Source organism: Rousettus aegyptiacus, unplaced genomic scaffold (assembly GCF_014176215.1).
Source record: "Rousettus aegyptiacus isolate mRouAeg1 unplaced genomic scaffold, mRouAeg1.p scaffold_m13_p_7, whole genome shotgun sequence".
NCBI classification, from domain to species: Eukaryota; Metazoa; Chordata; class Mammalia; order Chiroptera; family Pteropodidae; genus Rousettus; species Rousettus aegyptiacus.
In genome coordinates, this window is record NW_023416310.1 from 3,666,485 (window position 1) to 3,688,328 (window position 21,844).

The following is a 21,844-nucleotide window of genomic DNA, read 5'->3' on the forward strand; positions in this document are numbered from 1 at the left end:
ATTTGATCAGAAGATTGCCAGCCACCTGTTTACAACCTTTGCTGGGTAAATAGCAGATTGACAGCATGTCTTATGAGATTTCCTTCCGAAGTCCTTTTCACTTATTAGCATCTTTAATATCCTTAGCCTCCAAACTCTTGGTGGTTAGCAGTACTTCATGAAATTTCTAGTAGGCATTTTGTAGTCCATCTGAGAAATTTGAGAATTTCTGTGTTGCTTAAGATTATATTTAGCTGGGAAAAAGTAGCAAATGCCATTTATAATAGGACATGGTCAGTTGATTGTTTCCTGGTAGTCTGCTATTTGCATGTGTCCACGCTGAAGCATTTCAAGATTGAGCTAAAGCATATAGAGAGCTTCCCAGAGAATGGATTAGAGATCTGTGACTGTTTTTGTCCTTCAGGAACAACTTTGAATATACCCTAGAAGCCTCAAAATCACTCCGACAGAAGCCGGGAGACAGCACTATGACATACCTGAACAAAGGCCAGTTCTATCCTGTTACCTTAAAGGAAGTGAGCAGCAATGAGGGAATCCACCATCCCATCAGCAAAGTGCGAGTAAGTTCTGCTTTTAGTTCTGTTCTCTAGAAGAGCTGTCAGAGCTTAATATTTCCAGGTTGGAAGCAGATCGAAATGAAGATCCAAAATGGCAGTTTCAAGCCAGTTTAACTGTAAAATCTGACACTGAGTACGTTTTCCAGAAGATACTCACCATTTAGTGTCTTTATGTTGTCGTGTACATTCTCTTTCGTAGAGTGTGATCATGGTGGTTTTTGCTGAAGACAAAAGCAGGGAAGATCAGTTAAGGCATTGGAAGTACTGGCACTCCCGGCAGCACACAGCTAAACAAAGGTGCATTGACATAGGTAAGTAGCTCCAGAGCCTGCTTTTATTCCCAGAGGTGCAAGCATCCAGTTCTCTAAATCCAATTATTTTTGGCAGTGATCAGCTTCCTGCCGAAAGCATTTGAGTTTTTATGCCAGCTACTGATCCGTTCCAGACACTGTCCTTGGCCTCCTGGAATCAGTGCTCTTAACATTACTTCCTTCATAAGGACATGTGCCCCATGCAGTGGCCTTCCATATGACACTGGGGCCATAAGCTGTACATAGCCACCTCACATAAGAATGTCCTGCTTTTTGGTCTGCAAATTTTTTGAAGGGTAATGTCTTTTTAAGAGATTCATTCTGATTATTTGAAGATGATAGTAAGGTGGAGGGAAAAAACCAATCAGCAAGTAAAAAAATACTGCTGATGTGCAGTTACCTAGCAGTCTTGCCTAGTTACGTGCTGAGTTACATTGCTGAGCTCCTCTCTCTGTAAATAGACCCAGAGATTCATCACGTGGGGTATAGCAGCAGACCTGTGCCAGTCCAGAGTCAGTGAGGTAGCTTTATGAAAACTCCTACTCTCGAATTTTCATATAAAACTGTTGTATCATAAGATAGCTCTTAATCTTAGTGTTATTTCTTTTCTTTGCCTTTTGTAGTGTTCATGTTCTCTTTTCAAAAGAATTAAAAGAACTGAATTCTAATTCTAGTTTTCTGAACTAGTTTTGTGACCTTGAGACAATTATATAAACTTTTTAGTCGTAAATATCCTAATTTTGATATTATAATGAGATAAAATTATATCTAAGCCTGCCTGTATTACAAAAATTATTTTTCTTCATTTTTTGAAGTTTTTTCAACCCAATAGAGTGTTAATTTAAGTTATCCAGAGGTGATTACATAAAAAACCGAATCTTGCTGTGAACTGCTATAATTACACATTGGAACAAGAAATCACAAATTTCTTTTTCTTTTCATCACTCATCTAGCTGACTATAAAGAAAGCTTCAATACCATCAGTAACATCGAGGAGATTGCTTATAATGCCATTTCTTTCACTTGGGACATTAATGATGAAGCAAAGGTTGGTACAGAAGTCCAGGATCCTAAACTTCGGGCTGTTTGAGGGTGGTGGGTGGAGCTTAATGATTTGACAGCCGATATTTTTTACAGTTCTACATGTTTTCTTTGCTGAGAAACAGAATAAGCTCTGCTAAGAAATAGGTTATAGCCATAAATCATGAAGTGCATGAAAATGGGGTGGAACTTTGGGAGAAGAAAGAGCTGTCGTCTCATCAGCCCTGTGCTACCTTCTCGCTCACGTGAGCCAGCTGAATTCTTTAGAGATCGTTCTCTTTTTTCGTTATTTCACTTTTCTGAAAGTACAGCTTATTCCCAGCTGTTATAAAACTATCCCTCTCCCCTTTCCTATCCATCCTCCAAAAAAGTCAGCACACTTCGGCACATCGGAGCGGGGGCATGGCGGTCGTGGTGGGAGCCTGCCACGCTCACTGCTCAGCCTGGAGTCAGACTCCTCGTCCGCAAAGTGCTGTTAATACGGGTCTCTTCCCTCCTTCAGGCGTGTTGTAAGGATTATGGGAACAATGTCGGTGAAGCTGTTGGAGTTTCCTCAGAGAGGCCCTTAAGTACGAGTCATCGTTCACAGTAGTCTGTCTCCTGTCGCCCCTTTAAAGACAGCTCATTTAGCTGCTTCCCCTCAGGCTCTGCATGCAGAGCATCACCTCCAATTCAGATGGTCGTCTGGGTAATTGGAATTTTTAGCACCTTTTAAGAAAAACAGAGCAATATTTATTCTTTGTTCATTTCTGCCTTTCTCACAGCATTCTTCCCTTTTAGTAGAATTCCTCTTTTCACTAATTTCTTAGAGTTTTGGTATTTATTTCTTTTTATTAGTTTAAAAATGGGAGCTCACGAAACACAATAGAAACATTATTTTCCAGACAGTTGTTCAAATAAGGCCGATCTTTAGGATTTGGTGTACTATGAGGAATACTTTTCTGTATCAGGGACCAGGCACAAAGTTACGTCACCTCTTTCTTTATTTAATTTATTTTATTTTATTTTATTCATTTATTCAACAAGAATTTTAGCAATTATGGAATAAGATACTCTTAGATGCTAAAATATTGCAGAGTATCACTTTTCACTCTCTGGGATTGCTTTTAAAAAATATGATCGTATTCTTGAGAGCCACGTTAAGTTTTATCACGGTTGCTTTCCTTTTTTATTATGGGCCTCTCCTGTCCATGGCAAACGTGTGTCTAAGACTGCAGGACTTTGTAACTGGGGTCCACCAGTCTGTGAGGAAGGTAAAGTTCTTTCATTGCGTTAAGGTTTTCATGCTGACCACCTCAGTCCTGTACACATGTCCTCAGCTGCTTAGTCCAGAGTTTGGTGCTTGATTAAACAGTTAATTCACCACATAGGAGCTACTAGGAGGAAAAGTAAACTTCATTTTATATAATTGCTGTTACAGTTATTTTGAGCTTAAATATTATAATAGGACTCAGTGTGCTGGCTTCTAACAGCCTTTTAAGAAGAGTTGGCCCTATGCCCTACAGGTACTTCTGTTCTTAAAGCAAACTAGAGAAATACTTCCTCCTAGCCATTAGGGACTAATTGAGAAATTGTGGAGGAGGTGAGACCTGAGTTCACTTTTCTGACTTATTTGTGACCTTGGGTTAGTCTCTTGGTTCACTAGCTCAATTTTATCCCCATTACCCCCCTAGGAAAATAAAATGGCTATAGTGCCAACTCTCTTCTTTGTCGGAGTGTCGTCAGGATTGATAAACTCTTATCAGAGTGTGTGGCGATCTTGGCAGAGAGGCCCTGCATATGGGCAGGGTGCTTTGTTTGTTTGATGTGTCACTCTTTTGGGTGGGAGTAAAGAAAGCCAAGACATGGGCAGGGATAATGGCCGGTTTCATTCTGAAGGCCTTCAGCATATTTGTTTTGAAGAGAAATATTGTTGGAGGCGTGTCTTAAGGAGCCTTAATAGTGTCGCTAATTGCAGTAGGTAAATTCAGTTTCATTCCCCCTTCCAGACCTCCAGCACTGATTTTTAAGCCTTGACCTGCTACTGGAAGGGGCTTGTGCCATTTCTTACTGAGGATGCGACCTTCGGAAGCTAATATCAGGCATCAACTTCTAGTGGTGCTGTAACTAAGAATCTGGATTTTTTGCTTTCCTTGGCCAAGCCGATGTTTTCTGTTTTTACACTTAAAGTAATTGGTGCCTTAGGGCAGCTAGAGTGAACACATGTACATGCTAAATCTTGTATAGGTTTTTGGTTTTTTTTCGGTTACTACTTTTTCTGAAAGTATCTACTTTTTTGTTCTAATTTAGGCTTCATTTGTTGATTACTAATTCCACTTCATTCACCCCCAGAAACATAAGGGTTTATTGGAGATATATGGCATTCCTTTCTCCTCCTTGCACACTTTTTTTTTAAAAAAAGATATCAATATATGCTTTGGCCATACTAGAATGAGTAAAAGCAGAATTCTGGCCCACTGTTGACATCTGAATCTTCCCTGTAGCTTTTGCTTACTTCAGAGGTGAGCACATCCCAGATGGGCTTAGATTCCAGGTTGGGGAAAACACTGTCAAAGTCAGATTCGTCTTATACTGTCCCTATATGCACTCCGTTCATCAGCGTAATTAGACAGCTACTGTTGCCATAGAAACTTGGAGAAGTTATGGAACTAGTAAAAAGTCATTAGTTCGAAAGTGGTGGTGGTGAAGGAAGTTTCTCTGAAAAGCAGAAATGTTTTAGAAACAGCCCCCCAGGCAGCACTCATCTTTCCACTGCGTAGACCTGTCTCACTCATTTTTCTGGGCTCCACACAAAGTTAGATTTGTTTGGGTAGTCAGACATCTTTTAAAGAGTCAGAAATCTCTTGACAAGTTAAAGTTCATCAGATATTCACATTTCATTGTGAAGTAACTTAATCAGATTCCCCCTCTCCTGATGTGCAGCTGAGATCAGCCGCTTGAGGTAATTCTGGCAGGAAGAAAAAGCAGTTACCTTTGAAACATTAAAAGACGGCACTCTGACAAGGTGCTGAAGGTTAGAATTTGTAAGCCGAGAGGGCACTGGTGGCTGTGGGGGGAGAGGACTAGGACACGAGGGAGTGCGTAAAGGAAGGTGGGAGGACTGCGGAAAGGTGTTATCCCGAGCCAGCTGTGCATCTCTCCCCTGCTGCAGGAATTCATGATTTTATCCAACAAATATTTGAGTGCCTGCTACATCCGAGACATTGTGCCAGACTCGGGCTAAAACACTAGAGTTGTAGTTCAGGTACGTTGTGGATTAAATAGGCTTTTGTGGGCTAGCCTGAGATCCTGCACATAATAACATCGTGACCTTTGGAGACACAATTTAAAAATTGTGATCATCTGTTCTGCGCAGTTCAATAGTTCCAAAACCAGTTCTGAATATGCTGCACATCTTGGCCTGGGGTTTAATTTCTTGCTTGGATTGTAAATCTAAGCATTTACAGCAGCATTGAGATTTGGTTAATGGCATAAAGTAAAAGCCTCTCAAAGCTTGAAGAGCTAAAATAAATAGAGGAAAAAGCAGTCCCTGAGAGAATTCACTTCTTTGAATGGCTGTTTTATGCTAGGCACTGGTAAGGAGCCTATGTTCACACTTAGTAAGGCAGTGCTACCTGCTCAGTACCTCAGCACTTGGTCCTCCAGATGGGAATGTGTTTGCTGTTTGGTCATCAAAATGAGGTCACCTGAGGAGGCAAGAACCTGGACTCTGAAATGGACAGAGAGTGCGCTTGATGGGAGAATATTAAAAAGTGTAAGAATTCTTAACAATAGCATTGCGGATTCACTAGTATAGATTCCTGTGGTAGAAGAGCAGTTGTGCTACCCGGAAATAATTTATCTTGATTGTTAGTTGAGTGATGTTTAACTACACAGGGTGGAAATTATCAACCAAAAAATAGCTGAGTGGAATCAAGTCACATTGGGCGACCGCCTCTGAGGAAGCCTGGGGTAACACTAACAGGAAGGGGCGTCTGGTGATGGGACAACAGCACGTTTGTTTACGGTTAACGGGACAGTGTGGCAAATAGGAGAACAGCTGAGTTTACCGCGAAGTTCGCGATCTCTGCGAGCCTCTGTGTGTAGCTGTGATCTCCATGAATCTTAAGTGTGTCTTTTAAAGATGTAATGAACCCCAGAAGTACAAAATATCTCACGTTTTTCTCAGTAGTGACTTCAAAATCCTTAGACTAGAATGTAAATTGTTGTGATATAACTGTCAGTCACAGCCGTATATAGGGAAGTTTCCTTTTTTAAACATTAACAGCAGAGAACTTACTGGTAATCAGATCTGCACCAAGCTCCTGCTGGAGTGAGCGCTGTCAGAGGAGTTAGGTGTGGAGTCTGATTTTGTTTTACTGATTGTGCACTCATGGCTCAAAGCAACCTGCAGATTTGCGCGTCTCTCCTGTGGTAGTATTCCAGAAGCTGGCTGATGTTTATGTCTTCACCAGCCGTTCAGACAGAAGCATTCCATTTCAATTTGTGTCCAAGTGCTTGCAGACAGACGCAACTGCATCTTTTAATTGATAGCATGATCTTCTCTTTGGGGTGACAGAGTCCATTTCAACACCCTTTTTGTCTTTTTGTGGTTCAGTTCCTTTAGTTTTTTAACCTTCAGTGTGGTGCCTTGGTCTGCGGAGAAGGGAACAGGGCATTCAGGACAAAATCAAAACGTCCCATTCCCCAGAGGAAAAACCTTGCCAGTGAAAGCACTTTAGCTTCTACTTTCAATTCTATTCTAGCAGCCCCAAGAAGCAACTCCAAAGTATCCCGAAGGGTTGCCCTTCCGAGCCATGTTTTATGTGTCCTGCGGAGGCTCATGTTAACAAAAAGAAAAAGAGGATTGCAATAGAATGCAAGCCCAACCAGAGTACCGAGCTTTACCATGAGGGGTTGTGTCTGCATGGAGCGTTGCTGTCTTTCCCTTTTGTCCCCTCATCTCACCAAAAACGCATGGAGTTCCTGGTGAAGGACTTGAGGCTTGCAGAGTTCATTCTGTCAGAGGGGCGTGACCATTCTGGTAACTTGAACTTCAGACTTTCTGTGTGTGCTTGTGGGATGCAGGTTTAGGAGTTTAATAACAGTTTGTTGTTTTGTCTAAGCATAATATTTGGAATTCATTGTGAGAGTAGTTTTTAATTTGTTTGGACTGAGCATATTGCTTGCATTTATAAGGATTCCATTCTAGTGAAGCATCGGTCAAGTGCTCCATTAAAATAAGGTGTTGCCATGTTTGGTTGCATTAAGCAAGGACAGGTTTGGTTTGTTCCACAACTCAAAATTCCCAGTATGAATGAGGGAGGAGCAAGAGAAGTGAGTCAATATCTTACTTACGATTGCAATTAAATGTAGGCAGGAGATTTAAAACAAAAGTGTTTACTCTCTGGCCTAAATAGAAAAAGAAATCGGGAAGCATCATTACTTTTAAAACAAAGGATAAGAGACTTTTCAAGTCTAGGCAGATGCGAGGCTAACTCAATTGAACTGAATTATCTATGATGCATCCTTAGACCCCTCCAGAAACTTCAGGTAGCTGTGGATGCTTCTGAAATGATATCCATTCCACTGCTGGAGTTTCCTTTTATGCATTTTGAAAATATGTGTTTATCAGAATGAAAAATAAAAATTTGGAGTGCCAGAAAGATAGTCACATTCCTTTATAGAAATGTATTTAATCAGTATTGGAAATAGCGAGACATTTTTTGATTGGAAATTTGTGGAGAATGTCTTTAATAAGCTGATATAGAATAAATTCTTGGCAATCGGAAAGTTTGCCTTGAAAAAACTGTTTCGGGTCTGATTACGAGGAAGATTTCTCCTTGAAACTTATTTCACTTTTTTTTTTTAAAGTGAGGTGGGTTGAACTTTAGCTTGAAAGCATGTCACAAAGCGTACTCCAGTGTCAAAGCCAGAGGTTCCGTCTGGCGTAAAATAAAATGCACTGAATCCTGGGGGAACTTAGAATCACAGGTAACAATAGCGTGCATTTACCGTAGCACACGCCTTGGGGTCAGGGCCAAGTGCGTGATGTTTTTGATTGGACAGGGAGACACTTGGCAGCTGAAGAAAGCCTTGGTTCGGTAGTGAAGCCTGCATCTTGTGAAACAGGTTTTGAAGCACCGTGTCTATTGAGCCACGATTTGTGCTGTCACTTGAATTCGTTTTTCCTTCTTCTTCTTCTTCTTCTTTTTTTTTTTTTTTGGTTAGATTTTTCCCCCTCCTCCACCCTGCCACTGTCAAGAAACAATAAGCTCCTCTATAGAACTTGGTTATTTTGACAGCTCGTCACTTTAACCCTCCTTCTCCTAGGTCCTTGCTGGAAATTCCATCTAAAGTGGTTTTCTAAATCTGTCATTTCAACCAGTTTTGCTGCTTGTAAGCTAAATCACAGAGCCTCGATTCTGCCTGACAGAATAGTAGTAACTGAATTACCAGGACTAGAGATTTCAAGGCAATATGGGACCTTGAAGTTCAGGTTTCTTTCATGTGGCATATCTTCATGTAAGACTCCAAATACTTTAGTAAAAATATAAGTGAATTTGCTACATTAATCACTTACTTAGGGATTTTATTTAGCCTTTTTTAAAATGGAAAATATATCAAACTTTGATTGAAAGTCAGCTTGCCTGCCAGGTCTCCCCTATGACCCATATGCTTACCTGTCCTATTCTGTACCTAGAGATGCTGGAATGTGGTCTGTGTTTGCCTTGTGTCACACCTGCATCTAGTTCTGCATATTTCCGAACAAACATTCTACTTATTTGGGACAACAGGTGCCAAATCACTGTATCTGCCAAGTGTCCTTAAGTTCACTAGGTCCCGCTTATAGGCTATGACAGAGGGAAGACGGTATGCAGGTACCTTCAGAATCAATCAGTATCTCTTTCCCTGCGCCTCCCTCCCCCACCCCGGTGACTTTTTCCCTGGCTCTCTGCAATCTCTGCAGAAACTCAAGGTGCTGTGTGGGCGGCATGGGAAGGGAAGCACTGTGGCAACAGTAAGGGTGATGACTAGAACCTTGTTTTTTCTTCAGGGAAACGCCCCACAGAGACGTGAGAAGATTTCAAGTTAGCGCTTGGCTCTTCCCACATCCCTCTCCTCCCCACCCCCAGCCTTCCAGTTCTTTTTCTGTTCTCTCGCTGGTCATTTGATAGGCTGAGAAATAACACAAGTTGCACATTCGAAAGCTTTTAGTCCATGATGATATTCTGTGGTGGGATTTCTGTAATTACTTCACATCATCTAAGGAGCGGGGAATTGTGACTTTCCTAGGGTCGTCCGATGAGTTAGTAGTGGAACTGGGTTCTCCTTCTGAGTTTATGACTCAGCCTTCGGTACCTTCTTGGGCTTAACCAGTTAATTAGGCCTACACACATGGAGTAAGAAGGGGAACTACAAGACTTATAAAGATCTGAGATAATCAGGTTTTTTTGTGTTTGGGGGGGGGTCAAGGGAAGGAATGTTGATTAGCATTAAGTGTTTGCTGTTTAATGCTCAATAAATGTTCCTTTCTAATTAGACTTCAGCCAAGAATTGGATCTTGATTTCTTAAACTGTTTCCCACTCCATTGGTTTCAGTTGACATGTAACTTCTTCTAAACATACTGGAAAATGATGAGTTTATTTTCTTTAGTGTCACTAGATTTGGGAGGAAAATAAGGTAAGTTACTGACTTCACATTGTAATTTTACTTGTCAGGAGGTTTCTAACTAAGAAGAGCTATTTTGAGATGTTTTAGAGCCATCTTTCTGACTGATTATGACAGCTAAATTAAAGTTTGGTCTAAGGTTTCTACTTTCAATTTAGTAGATCAGTTACATTCTAGGAATGAAATTATGCATATTCTGTGTGTATTTGATTCCGCTGAATTTTAATCCTAGAGTGGGTTTACATGATAAAGACTCTCAGACAGGCTGTGTCCAAGATGGCTGCCACCATCCGTCAGTCCCATCATCAACTAAATCTCATGACTTACAGGAAGTCAAATAGGAAGTTGACTTAGACTCCCAATTGGATTCGAAGTACAGGGACCTTTTAATGTCATGCCTCATGATCAAAAAACAACCTCTGCTCACAGCTATTTGAGGATTACTTTTTTGTTTTCCTACTTCACCAAATAATGTTTTCATCAGGCGCATCCTTAGCTTTCTGGGCTTCACTGTGGCAGTGTGGTTTTGAGAGCACTGAGCCTGGAGCAGGAGACATGGGGCCTGGCTTTGTCTTGTCATCTGTTTACTGTCTGTGTCTTCAGAGCCTTGGCCTCAACCACAGCTGGGCACTAGTCTCTCTGGAGGTAAAAAGTATTGTGTAGCCAAGACTGCGAAGCATATGGTATTCATGTTAAAGGTAAATGTTTTTAGGGCCCACAGCATGGTTAGGTGCATTTTAAAAATGTAAAACATTTTTTATTTATCAACTTTCTGAAGCATCTTCCATAGGTAAATCAACCCTGTTTTTTCTTCTTTTTAACAGACCTTTTCTCTTTTCATATATTTACCAGGCAGTTAGCACTCACTTGATCTAATTGTGCATCATAATACACAGATAACTGTCTAACACTGACACAGGTAGTCATGCTCTCAGCTATGTGTGCTGATATAAAAATCTTCATATAATTTGATTCTCAAGAGCGAAATACCATTCTCTCTCAGAGATTTTTTTTTTTGTATATAAATTTAACTCATTTTTAACATCTTCACAGGAAATTCTATGCAACATAATTATTACTATTACGTGGAAGAACTGGCTTAAGAACTCATACTGCAGAGTTGACTTTTTTCCTCACTTTTTTTTTTTTTTTTTGCTTTTTTTGCTTTTCTTTTTTTATTATGTTGACATTGGTTAACAAAATCCAGTAAGTTTCAGGTGTACAATTCAACGGTAAGGCATGTATTTGCATTATGCGTCCACCACCCATAGTTAGATTTCTTTCTGTCATCACATATTTTGATCCCTTTTACCTGTTTACCTCCCCCACTTCCATCTCCTGGACACTGTAAATAATGCTGCTATGAACATTGGTGTGCAACTATCTTTTCAGATCTGAATTTTCAAGTCTGGGGGGTAAATACTCAGTAGAGGGATTGCTGGATCATATGGTAGATAAACACTTAGTTTTCCATAGTGGCTGTACCAATTTGCAGTCCCACCAGCAGTGTATGAGGGTTCTTTATTTAAAGTTGACTTTCTTAACTATATATTCATTCAAGTTATTCACTGTACTTCTCTATCCACGAGCTATGGGAGAATAAAAAAATGATTTGAACATAAAGCCTGCCCTCAAAAGAGATTACACTCTCCATGTAATTATACAGGTCATTAGTGAGATTGAAAAAATGCTCTGATGATTTCTAGGGAAACACGCTTTCAGTTAAGGGAATCAGAGAAGGCTTTGTGAAAGAGATTGCATTTGGCATGATACTTTGAAAGATTGCACTTGCAGAATATTTTTATAAAATCTGTTTGGACCTTTTTTCGTTTTTCTTTTCCTCTACAGAGTAGCTGTTGTGAATTTAAGTGGAAAAGGGGCAACTAGGATAGTTTAGTCGGCTTTGACATGTTGAGGCCCAGACATTACATAGTGCAGGAAACAATTGGAACTTGTCTTCTGCAACACTCGAATCTAAGAAAGTTGTAGACATTACCACACCTGTCAATATGACATGACACTTCAAGTGAAGGAATGACATATTTAATTATCAAATACAAAATAAGTACCTGCATTTCTAAAATGGGAAGGTACTTGCTGTAGATCACGTTTTAAAGTATAAAAGTGAATAGATAAAATAGAAATTACATCATAGTTCATTACGTGGATTTATCTCTGCCCTAGAACTTACCTTATCTCTCTCTCTATATGTGTATGTCAGTACCATAATTTTTTCCAAATTAATTGAGAGGGTATATATAGTTAATTTACTTATTCAATAAATATTTATTTAATGTTCGGTGTGTGCAAAGAGCTGCTTGGCGTTCTGGATTCTACCAAGGTGACTTAGGTGTTCACATCTGCTTGGGGGAAAGATGTGAACATAAGTAATGTGTGAACTTGGGCACAAATTACCTACCTCTAAGCTTTGGTTTTCTCATCTGTGAAATGGGGTCAGAATGGTACCAATTTCATAGGTTGTTTTGAGGGCCAAAGAGTCAGGTACATTGTAAGAATGAAGTAGACATAGCTCAAATATCATAGCACTGTGTAGTTTTATTTAGTTGGAGTTTAGGAATTTGGGGACATTTATTAAGTGAACATGTCTTCCCTGTTGGCTGACACTGTCAGGATGTTCTGGGAATGTAAACATGAGTAAGACATGGCCCAGTTCTCAGAAAACTCAAATTTAGAGGGGGAGATTGCCGCTCTAGTAAGTACAGTCATAGAAGTAAACACAAAGGAATAGAACTTCCCCTAGATTAGAAGGATCAAAGAAGGTGCCTCATGGTAACACTTGAGTGAGTCCTAAAGTATCGTAAGAACTGGCCAAATGTTCAGAGCCCAGAATGAGCCTAGAACCGGGATGAGTACGAATGCAGAAGTAACACTTTTGGAGCTTGACGTCCGAGGCAAGCAGTGGTGTGGGGGATGTGAGGCGGGAGCTGGAGAGTCCAGACCCTGAAGGCCCTCGCATGGCCTAGTAAGGACTTTGAACTTTACCCTTCAAACGAGCTTGTCTCAAACCCTTGGGTCTGTGAACCAGGTGAATTGGGATTGGAGTTTCTTTTGAGTTTTTTAATATTATGTTTTAAATTCAATGATAAGACTTTTTAAAACCGTAAGTATATTCTGGACGTCAGTTGCTGCCGAGAGGTTTCAGTGCTAGTGTTTGTCTTAGGTATTAGGTTTGAGCCAGGTAAAGGCCACATGAGTTCTTGGGGTGCAGTGTGATCGGATGTTTTATAGCAGTTTGACTAGAGTAGTATTTTCCAGACTAGGGTCTGGATGTAGTTTTAAGGGTAAGACACTTTTTTCTCTTTTCAGAAGGATACATAAATTGTTTATTTACATTTGAGAAATACTGTAGGTGGTAGAAGATATGGCTGGAAGAGTAGATCGATTGGCATCACAGAAAGCACCCTGAATGCTGTAGTAAAGAAACGTGGACAGTGGTGAGCTGTTGAACATTTTTGAGCAAGAATAAATGATTAAGATTCTGTAGTGATAGTAGTAGTTGGCAATCGCCCAGTGTCAGTGGAGCAGTCTCTTTTTTTAATTTCACCTGATTTGTAGCCGTTTTACTGTTGAGAAGGCGCTCAACTAGTGGTTGAAGAAAGAAGGATGAATTTGTGTAAACTTTTTTTAATCAAGTGTTTTTGTTGATTTTTTTGTTTCTTTGCGGGGGGACGCTGCTATGTGTATTTTAAAGTTTTGTGAGGATTCGAAGTTTACTAAATTAAGATGTGGAGATAATATGTGTAGATTTTCGGATACCCATGGTTTTTCTGTGTCTCATTACTAGCATTTAATTCTGAACCATTTAGTCATAGACATTGGGAGAAACATAAAAAATATACTAAACCCTGGAAGAAATTTTAAAAATGAATCACATGGGAGTGGCTCCATAGTGTAGCGGCTAGCACCTCTGCTTGACACGCAGGAGGTCCTGAGTTCGTGCCCAAGGTGGAACCACCGACCATACCCCGGGTGCGCCAGGCCCCCCAAGTGTGCTAGAGGCACCGGGCCCTAGGTGCACCCCGTGGGAAGAGACTCCCCGCCTCCAGAGATCCAGTTCTTAAGAGGAAATGGCAATATCCATAGATCAGGGGTGGAAGTGGAGGGGGAGGGAATTAAAGAGGGAGAAACAAAAAATGAATCACACATAATCTCTGTTGTCAAGGGACTTGGCGCCCTTATAATTGCAGTGTGACCGAGTGACAAGTATTAAACAAAGATGGCATGTTCGGAGTGCTCATTTATTCCTTTCCCTGATCTAGGCGACGAGGGTACAGAGATAAGACTCTTTACCTGAAATAGAAGCACATCGAGCCAGTCTTAGGAGCATAACACTTAGTTACTCCATTTTAGTTCGAAAATCAGATCCCTTAAAAAAAAAACTTTATCCCTTTAAAAACTCAGTTAAAAAGAAAACTTTACCCAGATGGTCATAGGGTGGTTTATATTGTTCTTAGTGAATCTAAATGTTCACATTTTGAAGTCTTTTATTCCACTGATTAAGAAAACCATTTTATGAAAGTTAGAGGAAATTATTTTCACTATTACAGAAGTGATGTTGTAAAAACACGCAAAATTCTTCCTAAATCTCTCAGTGGGGGGGGGGGAATTAAGATTATATTATTTGGATATTGAGTTTTTTTCTTGTACATGAATAATAATGTAAAATAACAATTACTGTTGTGATCAAGTATTTTAAAAGAAACAGCCTTTTTGTTCATGCAAAATATTATGTACTTAAGTTAGTCACTTTTATCATTTAAGTTTCTTATTCAGCTACTTAAAATTTTTATAACTTTTGGCTGATGAATTCCAAGTGGTTAACACTTTCTTTCTGTGAATTAGGCGGGTGAAAAATATTTTGTGATTTCTCCCCACAAATAAAATTCACTTGTTAAAGCTCAGAGACCAGGCTGCTCTCTTTAGACAGTCGGCATGTTTTATTGGAATCGTGCCTGCGTTTCTGGTGTTGATGATAAAGCCCCAAAATTGTAGGTGAGTTGGGGGGTTACCAAATTTGTTCTCGGTTGCTTTCGCCTTATTGCCTGGGATGTGAACTTCTGATGGTGACCTGTGTCTTCAGCACAGTTTTCTTATGGCTTTTTCCCCTTCTTTTTCCCCCCCTTGAGGGGTAACAGAGAAAGCAGCCCGCCGTGTGAACAGTATTGTGTGGCTGCCATACTGCTTCCTGGAAAAATCATTACGAATTAGTTCAAGATCTGATTTCTTGTTGGTTGCGCTTATAAGCACTGAGAATAAAAAAAAATCTATACCAGTTAATCCTGTGATAATGGAAATCTTTATTTTGTTTTCCTCTCATTTTTAAACTGAGGTTTGAAGACATATCTTTGGAAAAGTTCTGAGTGCATGAATTCTCAGCCAAGAATGAGGAACTGTCTTAGAAAAATGGGCTGGACGTTGAAAAAGGAATCTTGCAGAGCATCTTTGACCTGTTTAGCAGTTTATTTTTGTGGTTAGTTTTTTTCTCTCGTAGTGATTTTGGGTGGAAACATTAGTTACTCATCTTTTGAGATTTATGTTTCAATTATTTGAATAAAATCAAACTTTTCCTCAAAATCAGTGGTAAGGAAGGTTGAAAACAGAAAAGGTCATCATTTAAGATCTTAAAGATCTTTGTATCTTTCTAGAGAAGGAAGGCCATGTGTCATCTAGCCTACTCATACTTTAGAAATAGGTCATTTTAAGAGCATTTTATAGAAAAGGAGTCAAACGTGTAATAATCCTTACTTTTTACTTCTTTCCCACACTCAGTAGGAGATATTGGGGTTTTTCTGTAATCACATTGTAGAAAGTATTTTTCTACGTGGTGAGAAGGGTCTGAACATTTGTTTTATGCAGACTTAGGTGACTTGGCCTAGTGTCCTGCCTGTGCAGGGGGGTTGCCCGTTAGGTAGAACTAACGCTAGGTGTTAGCACTGTGAGGAACAGAACATGCCCGCCTGCTGGCTGCCCGGGATCCACAGGAGAGTTCAGCCTCACCTTCCTTCACTGGCCTGCTTGTCTGTTTTGGGTGCTTCCGATTAAAGATTATCGCCTTCCTGGATAAAAATTTCTAGATGCTGAGCTTCTCCCTCAAGACTCTAGTTCCCTCCTTGAACATGTGTGATTCTCTGGGTCGGTGAGACGTTAGCAAGAAGTCCATACTGGATAGCTTTGCAGGAAGTCAGTCGTGTGCAAAGTGGAAATACTGAATTACAGAAAGGGAAATACTACTTCCTCCCCCTTTACTACATTGTGATGATATAAGGGTAAATTACTGTGTGAGCAATTTAGGCAATGGTTTGGATCAGGTGTCAGCAAGCTGCAGCTCTGGGCCCTGGCCAGCCAGCTGCCTGTTTGTGTAAATAAAGTTTTATCGAAACATCACCACACCATTTGTTTACTTATTGTCTGTGGCTGCTTTTGCACTGTTCCTGCAGAATTGAGTAGTTGCATGTGGCTCACGGAAATTAAATACTGACTCTTAAGCCCTTTTACAGAAAAAGCTGACTCCTAGTCTATATTAATATGTGAAAGCTATGTTTCTACATTATACTTCCTTTTATGCATATTTATTTGCTACTCCCTCTGCATTTTCCTTTTATTAAAAAGTCTGTGTTATGTGACACTCTACCAGGTACAAAGGGCTGGTCGCGTGTTGTCTCCGTCCTCAGGAGCTTGCAGCTCAGTGGGGATGACACCACAAGTCAGCCTTGCACTGTAGTTCAGACGCCTGACACCCTCACCTGCACACACAGTTCATCCACAGACGTCAACTCCTGTGAAAATCGAATGTCACCTAAGGCATAAACATAAGAAATAGAGTTTGATAGGTTTTTAATAGTTCTTTTTTTTTCTGGTCACTTATGAACTGTGAGTTCTTGAGGATTTGCATGGCTTGTTAAATAACAAGGTTGAGAATTTCCTTCAATAGATGTGTTTCCATTGACTAAATGAGTGTTCTTATGTGATAGATAGGGTTATATACCTCTGTAAAAAAAATTTTTATGAAAAACCCTGATGGGATACATATAAATACATGTAAGAATATCTGAACTCTTTAAAGAAAAGAAACCATATATTAGGACTTGTTTTAATAAGCTCTGTGTTTGGGGGCCAGAGGAGGCCTTTTGTGTAAATACAGAAGATTACCACTTGACAGGAGTGGTTTTCATCCTGGCTGACCGCTAGAATCATCTGGGGGTCCGCCACAGCAGCTCTGATGTCTGGCACTCACCCCCATCCAGTAAGAGCGGAACGTCTAGATGTGGCCGGGTGGCAGCAAGGATTGATGGTCCCCCAGGTGATTCCCATTGAGTCGTGGGAAGCCTCCAGTCCCCAGCCAGTGCCGATGCTCCTGGCACCACACTTTGAGAGCCACAGCTGTATTAGATTCTTAATGTTACACGAACAGTTACAATTACTTTAAATGGCAACCTTATTATATATACTTTTAAAATAATACGATTTGTAAGAAGTCGACTGATAAATGTATTACACAAAATTATCGTCACTAGTAAACAGAGTAGGGATGTAAGATTCATCACCTTTCGATATAAATACAGTCGTAGGACTCTAGAATTAAAAGCGATCTGGAGATCATCTAACCAGACCCTGCGTTAGACGGACGAGGGCCCTTCCCGGGATCACAGCACTAAGTAGCAAGGGAGCTGGGACCAAGCACACGTGCGCTTCCGGACCGAAGCCTGTCCTGTTGGGCACGCTGCCTCTTGCTAGAACGTACGGAAGGCACCTTGCCCTCTGGCCAGCCTTTGGTTGCGGCACAAACGGCATGTGTCCCCTTCAGTGCCAGTGTGTCCCCTTGACTGTCCTGCTTGTCTTGCCGTGGACACTGCTGCAGGAAGCTTCGTGAGTGCCACCCCTAGTTTCCTCTTCTGGGTCTTCAGCCCTCCTTCCTTCTTGTCCCTCATGTCCCTGGCCTAGCAAGCCTCTGCTGCACATCTTGTTTGCTGTTTGTTGGTATGTTTGTTTAGCTAGGCAAGGTGGCGTTTTTAATGTTGAATTAGGAATGCTGTGAGCATTCTTTGATACATTTAGGAAACTGCTAAGTTTGGAAAAAACTGACTGAACAATGGGAGAAACGTGTGTAGGAAAGAGATTTTAAGTAATCGCGGGTAACGGTGAGGGCGCTGCCACTCCGAAGCCTCCACGTTATATGGATCCCAGGACCTGGCTCCTACCTGTTTCGGCCTTGAATAGAAACTTGACCCTGGGGAGCTAGGGGAGGCTAGGTTTTAGGTTGGATTACCACGAAATCCTCTTGTAAAGGGAATGTCACTTTGGGGCAAAGACTTCCTGGACTTGCTGAGGCTAAAGCGTAACTTTCCCAGGCAGCTGTTTTTGTGTTAGGAATTGAGCCATGTGGCCTAGAATGACAGAGAAAAGTTTAGGTTGTCCATTGGCTGTAAAATAAAAAATACAGAGGTTTGGTTACCTCAGGTGCTCAGTTGTTCACATGGATTACTGTCTGTGTCTCTGCCTTTCCATCAGTGCTTATCTGTCTGTCTGTCTTGTTTGTCTTTCATCTTTTCCATAGACTCTCTCCTTAACTTTGATTCATGGGTTGTATGTGATGTGTTTTTTAAAAAATATGTAGGAGAAGATAAGTCAGAGCACTAAGTTTCTGTAATGGATTCGAAATTCACATTTGCCTGTTTAGATTTAGGTATTTAAAAACCGAATCAGTTTGCTTATTTACTGAACGTGAGTTAACTGGAAAGGACAATCACAGCAGGCATGACAAGGCCGTTCTAGATCGGGCGCTGCTAAGTATTGAGAAAGGTGCAAAGCAGGGAATGCAGCCCTCGTCTGCAGTCTGGCCAGGGTAATGTAAATTTACACCTACGAAAATGGCAGCCCGTTTCAAGTGGTAAAGAAGAGCCAGGTGTTGAGGATACAAGGTTGATTTGGGGAAGAGCAGTAGCAGAGTATAAGGCGGGGGGCGGGGGGGGTGCGGTCCCGGGTATGAGTCCCAGTCCTTCGTTTGCATCCTTGGGGACAGTGTTAAAAATCTCTCCAGGCTTCTCCTGTAAAATAAGGATGGTACTGTCTGCCAGGGTTGTGGCGACGGTGAAACGAGGTCATGTGTCTGAAGGGCCAGCACAGGCCTGGAAATGCCAGGTGCTCAGTGAATGGTGTCACTGCCGTTGGCCCCATGACTCAAGTTGGGGGTGCGCAGGAACATTCTGTGGAGGGGGGGCTTAGAGCTTTAGAGAGGAGCCGTGCAGGTGACCTGGCCCGGAACTGGAGGAGGAAGAATGACAAGGACAGAGGTGAGGCAGGAATGAACATTCGAGGGTCCGAGGGGAGAGCTGGCGAAGGCCCAAGACGAGAGAGGCCTTTAAGTCTGTTCAGTGGACAAGTTCTCACACTTCCAGGATCTTTGGTCTTCTCTTGCGTAGAAATAGTGTATAGACCAGAGCAAGAATAAACACTATTCCGGCATTTAGCATACCTTCCAGAGAGCATTCTCTGACGTTGCAGCTAGTTTCTCTCTCTCCCTACCCTCCCTTCTCTTTTATCTTACGTTCTTAAAGTTTTTCACCCTTTTCTCATTTAATTAAGCTAATCCGTCTCTGGGTCTTGGTTCAGCCGGTAGCACCCACACGACTGTGGCAGCCCTGTTCTCTGTCGTTAGAGCTTGCGGGGTCGTTAAGGGTCTTAGGGCTTTGAAATGTGCCAACCTGTTTTTAAAACTGTAATTCCAGTAATATCCACTGCGTGGTGCTCATGCAGCAGAAATAAATTCTAAAACGAAATGGTTGAAAGGGAGGCTCAGAAACCTTGTGACCACACGTGGAGAGATTAAAATCCAGAATCACAAAAATAGGGGGGAAATGGGGCATGTTCATTTGCTGTACAAAGACTCGCCTGGAGCTCTGACAACCTCCAGGACCACTTTGGCAGTGTGACTCACCAGTTGCATACGTTGCAGAATGTTTGGGTATCGGGTGCCGCATGTGATCCTAAGCGATGGTACAGACACAGATACAGGCAGAGTCCCAGAGAGTTTGCAATGAGCCGCAAAACAGCTGCAGAGAGAACCTGTGGCATTGGTAACATTTAAAAATGACGCGAAGAAAGACAGCCAGACCCACCCACCGCATGCTGTTAAATAAGGATTCGGGAAGGAAAACTAGACGGTGGTCCAAGGCCGCTGCCTGCTTCTCCCTAACTTGGCCGTTTCTACGACCAAAAGTAGTTTTAAAATAGATGCTTTATTTTTTAAAGTTTTCTTTTAAATGAACAGCCGAGCTCTCGTTCAGAACACGTTCGAGTAATTTCAGCGATGTTATCGTTCTCACCCCGCACTCCGGTTGACCATCAGTGCCTGTCGCTTACGGACCTTTTCTTGCTTTTGCAGGTTTTCATCTCTGTGAACTGCTTGAGCACAGATTTCTCTTCACAGAAGGGAGTGAAGGGGTTGCCTCTTAACATTCAGATCGACACCTACAGCTATAACAACCGCAGCAACAAGCCTGTGCATCGGGCGTACTGCCAGATAAAGGTCTTCTGCGACAAGGTGAGGCCGTCGATTGAGTGGGGACACTTGGAATAAAGCATGTGAGGCATACGCTTCCTCACAGACAATCAGCAGGGTCTTTTTAGTATTTAAGTTCCATATGAATGTACTGTTGCTAATTCTAGATACTTTAAATTAGCAGTTATTGTTTTAGCCATGCAGAAACATATAGGCAAGAAAAGATATCTCATTTTAATAGAAAAATGACAAGGGCTAAGAAAAAGGTTGTGTTGGGCATGTGCGGCAGAGTCGGCGTGTGCACGCGGCCTGCAGGCAGTGGCCACGGAGTCGGGCTCCTCTTGAGCCCTGTGTCTGAAGACTCCATGTGGGTGAATCACGGAGGGCCGCCCTCTGCCCGGCTCTCCCTCCAGTTGGCAGCAGCCCGCGAAGGCAAGAGAGGACGGGGTGAAGAAGATACAATTCTTCCCCAAGTGGCAGGTAGGCCCGGATGACTTTGGTGTCATTTCTTTTTTCTGATATGACTCTTTTTCTGGAGAAGAGATGATGGCTTTTGCCAGGTGCAGAGCCAGAGGCTCGGCTGCATTAAAACCAAAGAGAAGCTTGTAGTCCTGCTGAGCCTTGAGGACTGGAGACAGCCGTGTCCTTGCGAACTGGGCAGCCCCGAAGATGGGCGTGTGGCCACTGAACGAAGAGTAAAGAAGGCTTGGGCTTTTCCCACTGAAACTCTGGGCTGTATTTCTTTGCCAGCATTCCTGTTTTCATTCTCTTAAAAAACCTCTGTGTTAGCTAAGACTGTTAGAGAGTGCTGGATCACCGGAAGTGTGTTTGCTGCCAGAGGCCAGCTGTCCCGACGCTCACACTGGCTACACAGTGCAAGCGTCGCCCCGGTGGACGGCCTGGGTCCTTGCAGGCTCGCAGAGCTTTCTCAGACACCCAGATTCAGTAGCATTAACTGGGGACAAGTGTGAGTTCCCAAGGTCAGTCTCCCTAGTTGTTGACGGAGAAGGGGCCGGGACAGCCTGAATTTACAGAGCTCTCCATGATGTCATTGGATGGCCTTTCATATTTTTTGCAGTATGTCTCTACCGGTGACGAATTCTTTCAGCATTTGTATGTCTGAAAAAAATCTTTATTTCACCTCCAAGTTTGAAAGATCTTTTTACTTGAGTATAACATTCTAATTGACTGGTTTTTTTTTTCGTTAATGCTTCCAAGATGTGGCTGTGTCTTCTGGCTCACATGGTTCCTGATGAGAAATCCACTGTGATCAGTGCCTTTGTTCTATGCGTAACATGTCTTTTATTCTTACTGTTCTTAAGATTTTCTCTTTTTACTGGTTTTGAGCACTTCTATGTGTGTCTATATTTCTTGTGCTTAGAGTTCACCGAGCTTCTTGGATTTGTGGGTTTCTAGTTTTCATCAGATTTGGAAATTTTGCAGCCATTGTTTCTTCAATATGTCCTCCTCCTCCTTTGGGAAAGCCAGTTACGTGGGTGTACAGGTGCTCGAAGTTGTCCCACAGCTCAGAGGCTCTTTTTGGGTTTTTTTGGTTAACTTTTTCTCTCTGTTTCATTTTGGATGGTTTGTATTGTTATGTCTTAAAGTTTATCAGTCTTTTGTCATGTCGTCCCGCCCTGTGTACTTTTCATCTCAGATTTTATTGTTTTCATCTCTAGAAAATCAGCTTCGATTGATTTTATATCTTTCAAGTCTCTGCTTCGACACGTTTCGTTTTTCACTAGCTTTCTGACCATGCAGACCA

The 21,844-nt window shown here is 41.7% G+C and overlaps 1 protein-coding gene across 3 annotated transcripts in view; it reads left to right on the plus strand.

The window, feature by feature from the left end:
* Positions 1 to 21,844, plus strand: part of GRHL1 (grainyhead like transcription factor 1) — a 44,145-nt gene that overhangs the window by 10,410 nt on the left and 11,891 nt on the right. For all 3 annotated transcript variants that reach the window (XM_016121160.2, XM_036224733.1, XM_036224734.1), the window contains exons 6-9: positions 404 to 560; positions 757 to 868; positions 1,822 to 1,916; positions 19,963 to 20,121. In XM_016121160.2, coding sequence (XP_015976646.2) covers positions 404 to 560; positions 757 to 868; positions 1,822 to 1,916; positions 19,963 to 20,121 — 523 coding nt within the window. The remainder of the gene's footprint in view (positions 1 to 403; positions 561 to 756; positions 869 to 1,821; positions 1,917 to 19,962; positions 20,122 to 21,844) is intronic.